Here is a 7,901-nt window from a genome sequence, read left to right on the forward strand (position 1 = left end):
AATAAAGTTGCATGAAATATGAAGAATGAGAGTGTATTTTACTAGAATATACTCTCATTCTGCTGGAATACACTCTCATTCTTCTAGATATGAATTCATTCTGAAAGAATATTATTGTTGACATTAGTCACTAATTTAATTGGTTACCATAAAAATGAGTTATAAGTATGGATAACATTTAATATACATATAATTAATACTAAATTCCTATTGGTGCATTCTAGCACACAATAGATGTGAGAAACATTTAAACCTAACTCTATATACTGAATCATAGCCCTTCCCCTTGATTACCGTTTTTAGTTTAATTTTCACTTTGTATCATAATTAGTTCTTTCATTTTATTGAACAACATATATTATTGAAAAAAAAAACTAACAAAATGCTAAAGAATTACATGAAAGTTATAGAAAAGTTTTGTAACCACTCATATTAAACAAACAAAAATAAGATTGTCAAACTATGTCTTAAAAAATGGCATCTTTTCGATGCTTTTCCAATCCGAAAAGTAAGGCATTCATGTAAGACAAAATCGCCCGTCAAGGGGTTAAAACTTAAAATGAATGAATCTAAACTTTGTTGATGCACTTGTGTTAAGGCCTGCAAACCCAAATACCGAAGCATATCTGGACATATAGTGAAATGAGGGATGTCTAATTCCAACATCTTTCCATGAGGCCCCAAATTGTAGATATTCGACAAGTGATAAAAGAATGGTTAATGCATCAATTCAATATATACGAGAATCATGGATTGAGCAAAATAAACCAATTATTTAATATCATTATTGACAATTGATTTTAGGTTCATAAGATTTTATTTTGTTAGGACATCTCCAATCTAATACCATGTATTCCATGTTTCGCATTATTTCCTATATTATTTTGCTCCAATCCAACATTATTTCTTATATCTCTTGGTTAAAAAAAACATTATTTCTTATATATATCTCCTGGTTAAAAGACTAATATAATATCAAATTTGATGTTATATTATTATTGTTTTACATCACAATGACATTCAACTTCCATGTATCAATTTTGATATTTCAGGTTTTAGGTTTATACATTTTAGTTTATTTGATAGTATATTTATATTTTAAAAGTAAATTTTATTATTTGTAATATTATGTTTTTTTAACCATCAAATTTAATCTACTCCTAAGTTAACACCTAATTTCATCTATTTCAACGACAAGACTTGAATTATTAACCTCAAAAAACGAGGACACCTGATATTGTGATAGTACTAGGTTAGAAATATATCAAAATGGCATCAATCAATAATATATTTTAAACGTAATCCTTCTATTATATATATATATATATATATATATATATATATATATATATATATATACTTTTTAATAATTTAAAACATATAACATATTTAAATCTAAACTTAAATCTGCCATATATTACAATATCATTATTATAATAATACATGAACATATATACTACGATACTAGTAATTTAATAGAAACTGATATAAAAAATTAAAATAAAAAGCTAATAAAGATATAAGATATTTTTGAAAAAATCTAGATAAATTACAAAAATAAATATACATATTTTTTTTTACCGCAAACCAGCATAAAAGTGAAGTATATGGGATTTGATTCTAAGACCTCCATTTTAGAAATATATACGAGCAAATATACTTTTTACTATAAGTCATAGTTTAATAAGTAAGGAATCTTTGCAAAATACTTTTTTGATTTTAATTGCTACATTTTTAGTGAAATAAATAAAAAATGGTGAGTAAAATTTCGATCTTTTCGCGGCGTGGCAAACTGTTTTTGTTTGTTGTGTAGCATATTCAACACAACAAAGTCCAAGTTTAATTTCCATTGTTGAAATCGAACCCAATCCTGTAAAAACTCCAAATGAAAATGAAAAGAACCAAGAAGACGAATTACAAAATCCATTTCATTTTCATATATTAAAAATTGATATATATGTACAGAGAAAAATTAACATATGGTGACGACTACATGCGGTGGTTTTGGCGGTTTCTGAATCTCTTCTGCCGTGATCTTTTCCTGTCTCGGTGGTTCACATGGGCACGGCATTGCTATGAACCTCGCGAACTGATCTCCAGCCATTATCACCGGTAAACTCCGATCACAATCTTGCTTCTTTTCCTGTTTCAGCAAATAATTATAAGAAATTTCAACAATATTGTTTGACAGAGAGGATTAATTAATCGTGGATTAATTGGCCAAAAAACCTCGATTAGGTGCTTGATTTAAGATCTGATCGGAATTGAATTACATACCGAGCACGGAGGTTTAGGTTTAGAAGCGGAGTGATGTTGACTGTCGTCTGAATCAGGATCAGCGTCGGAGAAATCACCGCGGAGGTGACGAAGCTTATCCCAATGGTAACAACAGGAGAAGATGCCGCTGAGACTAAAAACGACAATCAAGAGCAAAGCGGTGCCGAGTGGAAAACCTATGGTGGGGCGTGACGAACCGTGATGTTGTTGCGGTGGCGCGTAGTAGGGAGGCGCCTCCATTGATTAATTAGCTTCGGTAGTCGTACAAGTGAAGATGGAACGATGAAATATGGTGATGATGTTGAGTTTTTCGAGCTCCAACTGCTTTCATGAGAGGCAACAATGGCGTTATGTGGTATCTCTGCGCCTAGTAAGACACAGACAGAGGAGGATTTGAAATGGTGATGGGAGTGGTGGGGTGGGGTGAGGTGAGGTGAGAAGGAATGGAGGGTAGGGGTGAGGTTATATAGGAAGGTGAGAGTGGGCATTAGTGCATTACGTTTACATGGAAATGCTACAGCTGTTCGTCCCCGGCTGCGTACGGAGGGAGGCGATTTTGGTAAGGGTGGTAGGGCCTTCATTTTGAAATTTCAGAATATATAATAAAATCACCGATCTCTTTTATAATCAATTTCTAATTTTTAATTTTCTATATACATTATTTTATGAAAAACATAATATATGAAATTTTTAATGATAGTTTTTTTTAAACGTTTTTACTATTTTAAAAAGCTTTTGAATAGCTTTTAAAACTGGAAGATAAAAGTTAATTTTGAAATTTCTTTTGAACAACTTTATTATTATTATTATTTTATTATTATTATTATTCTTTACTTCTACAATTTATCTTACACGGTGGTACGTATATTTGGATATTATTATTATATAGATTAAATATATATAATATATTTTGAAAAAAATATATCATAAAAAATAATTGTCAAATTTTTGAAAAAATATTAAAAATTCCAAAGATTAGATAACATTACAATAAGTCTGAAATGTATAGAAGCTCAAAAGGAGATTTTTCAGCTAGAGTTTGGGGGGGGGGGGGGGGGGGGGTGTTAAGCGATTGATAATGTAGACATCATAAGAGAAAACATCCACCCAGTATGAGGATGTAATTGAGCATTGAACATCATAGCTCATCCCATCTCGACAACATGTCTTCGTTCCGCCCGACCATTCTGTTATGGTGTATATGGACAAGACAACCTTGGGAATGTGCCATTGTTTTTAAATAAGGCCTAAACTTCATGATTCACAAATTCCGTTCCATTGTCACTTTGAGAAACTTTAATTTTTGATGAAAAATGGGTTCAGACAAATTGTATGAAAACCTCCAAAGCAGTGTATACATCAGGTTTTAGTTTTAATGGGTAGAGTCAACTAAAGCGAGAAAAATCATCAATGAAAATGATATAATATCGGTAATTATCGACCGATATAACTGGGGAAGGTCCCCATACATCACAATGAACAAGATCTAAGGGATGCAAAGCCCATTTTGAGTTGAGATCGAAAGGTAACCGTTGGCCCCTAGCCAATTGACATGATAAATAAACATCTGGTTTAGGTAAAAGTGAAGTTATAGATAAATATCCTATTTTTTTAAAGCAACAAGAGTATCAAAAGATGCATGACCCAACTGGGAATACCAAACTTCAAAAGAGGCCTTGGGCTGCGTAGAGGAAGCAAAAAGCGCATGAGAACTTGGTTGCAAAACATAAAGCGCGCCATCACATTTTCCTTGGGCTAGCATCTGCTTTATGTGGCGATCCTGAATAAAAAATTGAGGGCAAGAGAGAAGAACATCCACATGGTTGTCTTTGGTGAGTTTACTAACGGACAACAGGTTTTTGGTGATATGAGGAACAACCAAAACATCCTTTAATAATAAATTAGGTGTAAGGTTAGCATGAGAGATTAGGAGGTGTTGACCATTCCAAAAGGTAACTGAAGCAGTACCTGGAAGGGAAGAAGTGTTGGAGACGGTCTCAGAAGATGCAGTCATGTGGTTCGTGGCACCAGAGTTGACAAACCAATCAGACCTATAAGATGAAACATGACATTGAGATAGGAAAGCAGAAGCCAAGGCATCATCAAAGGGATTGGCCTGAGAGGCATAAGATGCAAGTATAGGGTAAGCGGAGGCATAATGGCCATTTTTACGATAGAGCTGGCAATGGGGATGTCGAAAACCACGACCTCGACCGCCAGAGGAGGCTGAACTGCGAAAAGAAGATCGACCCCCCTTCCCCTAGTAGACGACGAAGCAGCATCAGAGAAGGCAACAGACGGAAGAGAGGTTCCATGAAGATCCTATAAGAATAATTCATGGCTTTCTACTCGTGCAAGCAAGTCAGCAAATGCGGGAGCAGGGCGAGAAGCGCGGATAGCCATGGAAAATGTTTCAAAAGTCGACCCAAGGCCATAAAGGAACCAGTGAAGTTGATCATCATAATCAACCGGATGGACAATAGCACGGTATTCCCATATCCATTATCTCTGATAAAGATAGTAGATTCACTTCGAGGTTCTGGCAGTTGCTTCAAAGTTCCCTAGGAACGAGGCTGGACATGAGTACAGCCTACCATCCGCAAACCGACGGATAAAGTGAGAGGAATATTCAAACCTTGGAAGATATGTTGCGAGCCTGTGTGATTAACTTTGGGAAGGCATGGGATACTCATTTACCCCTTGTTGAGTTTTCCTACAACAACAATTATCACACGAGCATAAAGGTTGCTCCATTTGAAGCCCTCTATGGCCGAAAGTGCAGATCCCCTCTGTGCTGGGCTGAGGTGGGTGACACCCAGCTAGCTAAAGGAAGAGTTCCTGAAAGCACTCTCACATTTTCGGAGATCATCCGGGAAACAACAGAGAAGATCGTTCAGATTTGTGAACGATTGAAAGCCTCTAGAGACCGACAGAAAAGCTACGCAGACAAATAAAGGAAACCTTTGGAATTTCAGGTGGGAGACCACGTTCTTTTGAAAGTCTCACCCTGGAAAGGCTTGATACGCTTCGGAAAGCGTGGGAAGCTCAATCCAAGATACATAGGTCCTTTCGATATTCTCGCTAGAATTGGCCCTGTAGCTTACAAACTTAACCTACCTCGTGAACTCAGTAACGTACATCCTACTTTCCACATCTCGAACTTGAAAAAGTGTCTGTCAGACGATACTCTTGTAATCCCACTCGACGAGATCGAGATCAACGAAAGCCTCAACTTCGTGGAAGAACCTGTAGAGATCATGGACCGAGAGGTCAATCGAACGAATCAAAGTCGTATCCCGATAGTGAAGGTTCGCTGGAACGCCAAGCGATGACCTGAATTCACTTGGGAGAATGATGATCAAATGAAACTGAAATATCCTCATCTGTTCGCTTAGTTATTTGTATTAACTTAATTGCTTAAACTCTAATTTCGATACGAAATTCTCTCTAATGGGGGGATGATGTGACAACCCGGAATTTCTATCTTGTACAAACCATTCACTTCAATCAAAGTCAGACTTATTTTTGCTAACTTTTAGCAATGTTTAGAGTCTGTTTGAGTATTCTGAGACTAGTGCATCAATGGAATCAGAGTTTGGATTTATCAGTTAAGATTCCAAACCATATAGCAAACCGTAAACCTCCACAAAAGGAGTTTACGGTCAAGAAGCTTAGAGCTTACGGTCATGGTGACCGTAAACTCCCTATATATGTATAATACATGATCATTTTGATCATTTCTTTCCTTTACAAGCCTAGAATCCCGAATTCTCTCTCAAGTATCATAAGATCTTCAACTTGATCTTCCAAAATTGTAAGTATTTCTTCCCTTGGTTAGTGGATATCCTTCTATATCTAGTGATTATACATGATTTCATCCATGAAATCTCTTCATTTTGATAGATCTTCAAGTGTTCTTCATTTCACGAAGAACACCAAGAACACACACTAGTGTTCTTGGATCCCAATCACCCTTACAAACTTCTAATAAGTAAGTACACTACCCTTAACTTGTTATATACTTGAATCACTTGTTAAAACACCTAGAAAACATCAAGAAACTCAAGAACAAAAGGTGTTTACGGTCTAGTGCATCTTCATAGACCGTAAACCCTTATAAAGGGTGTTCTTATAGCCTTTACCATTCCTAAGGCTAAGCATGGTCCCTGGAATTCGATACCTTTGATTGAAGCCCTTGAAAACCTTCATTTATGAAAGATTTGATGAGTTTACGGTTGACTCTCCTTAGACCATGAACTACATGACCGTAAGGTCATTAGACCGTGAACTTCATGACCATAAGGTTATTAGACCGTGAACACATTGACCGTGAACACTTGGACCATGAACTCCCTAGGTCATGCCATTTGGACCGTAAACTCAATAGGGTAGCCATACACCTTAATTATGCAATCATATGTGATTGTATCCCTTCAATCTAAGAGTTTCCTAGTTTATTAGGGTGTTATCCCTTATAATTAGTTGTTTATACACTAATCAAATACACATACATGTCATTATATGTTTATTAGGATCTTTGTGTGCTCAAGGTTTCACCTGACACTCTACATCCTATTTTCAAACATACTTTCGTATCACTCACTACATGTGAGTTCATTGATTGGTTTTAGACATAAGATCTTTCCTATGTGCACATACAACCCTATAGCTTGGATCTAGGTTTCTCTAATTGAACATGCAATATATCCAAGACTTTCATGGCTAGATCTAATGTAAACTAACAATCAAAACATATGAAAACAGATCTAGAATTATACCTTGAGTTACTTGCTTGAAACCTTCTTCTTCTTGGAGCTTAGAGTGACAATTGTCACTCCTCTAATGGCTTACAAACACCAACTAGCAAGAAGATGATTTGAGAGAGGTAAGGAAGAGGGAAATCAGCTCTAGGGTTACTCCAATAACAAGGTGTTCGATTTCCACAAGCTTAAGGGTCTATTTATATTGTGAGCTCCTAGGGTTTCACCCTAAAACCCTAATTGGATAACTTAGCCTCAAAGCAATCCAATATCCCTTCTAGATAAGGCCTTGGACGATTTCTAGGTGATCCACATCCCTAAAATCGTCCACCCCATATCCATAAGGATTCTTAGCTCAAAATACAACTATCACACATTTGACAGTTTATGCCCCTTTATTTAATTAACCTCTTTAAGTCACCAAATTAATTCTTAATTAATTTATGACTTATATTAATCAAACAATATTATTATTCCTTTAACATATTATTCTTATAATACATTAATAATAATATCTCTTCTCTCTATATAAATCACACTGTCAAGCTGCTATGGTGAAGGCAACCCAAAAGGACCATGCACAATCGAGTCAAGTACTTACCAAATATAATTACAGCCTTAGACACTAATCCAACATTCATACCCCTTAATCTACCTTTTAAACGATTTTAAATGCTTTTATGGGGGGGATCCAAGTTGAAACATTATAGTTATTATATCAATCACATGTGATTAATAACTATCAAACAATGGATTTGTTATACTTTTAGTTGTTTTATCAATCAAACTACTTCAAAATGTTTATCAAACTCTTTTACATGTTAAACTCTTTATCAAACTTGTTCTTACATGTCAAACCTTTCT

At 35.4% G+C, this 7,901-nt stretch overlaps 1 protein-coding gene across 1 annotated transcript; it reads right to left on the reverse strand.

Moving 5' to 3' along the window:
* Positions 1-1,914: 1,914 nt before the first annotated feature.
* LOC111900245 (uncharacterized protein At5g65660) lies at positions 1,915-2,726 on the reverse strand. Its single transcript, XM_023896120.3, has 2 exons — positions 2,278-2,726; positions 1,915-2,143 (listed from the first exon to the last, which is right to left on the reverse strand). Exons 1-2 carry the CDS (start codon positions 2,515-2,517, stop codon positions 1,973-1,975), a joined length of 411 nt encoding a protein of 136 aa, XP_023751888.1. The 5' UTR covers positions 2,518-2,726; the 3' UTR covers positions 1,915-1,972.
* Positions 2,727-7,901: the final 5,175 nt, after the last annotated feature.

This window comes from Lactuca sativa, chromosome 2 (genome assembly GCF_002870075.4).
Source record: "Lactuca sativa cultivar Salinas chromosome 2, Lsat_Salinas_v11, whole genome shotgun sequence".
Classification (NCBI taxonomy): domain Eukaryota; kingdom Viridiplantae; phylum Streptophyta; class Magnoliopsida; order Asterales; family Asteraceae; genus Lactuca; species Lactuca sativa.

Coding starts and splice junctions, on each gene's coding strand:
- LOC111900245 (XM_023896120.3), bottom strand. CDS start 2,517: ATGGAGGCGCCTCCCTACTACGCGCCACCGCAACAACATCACGGTTCG. Junction 2,144..2,277: donor AACCTAAACCTCCGTGCTCG/GTATGTAATTCA, acceptor TTGCTGAAACAG/GAAAAGAAGCAAGATTGTGA.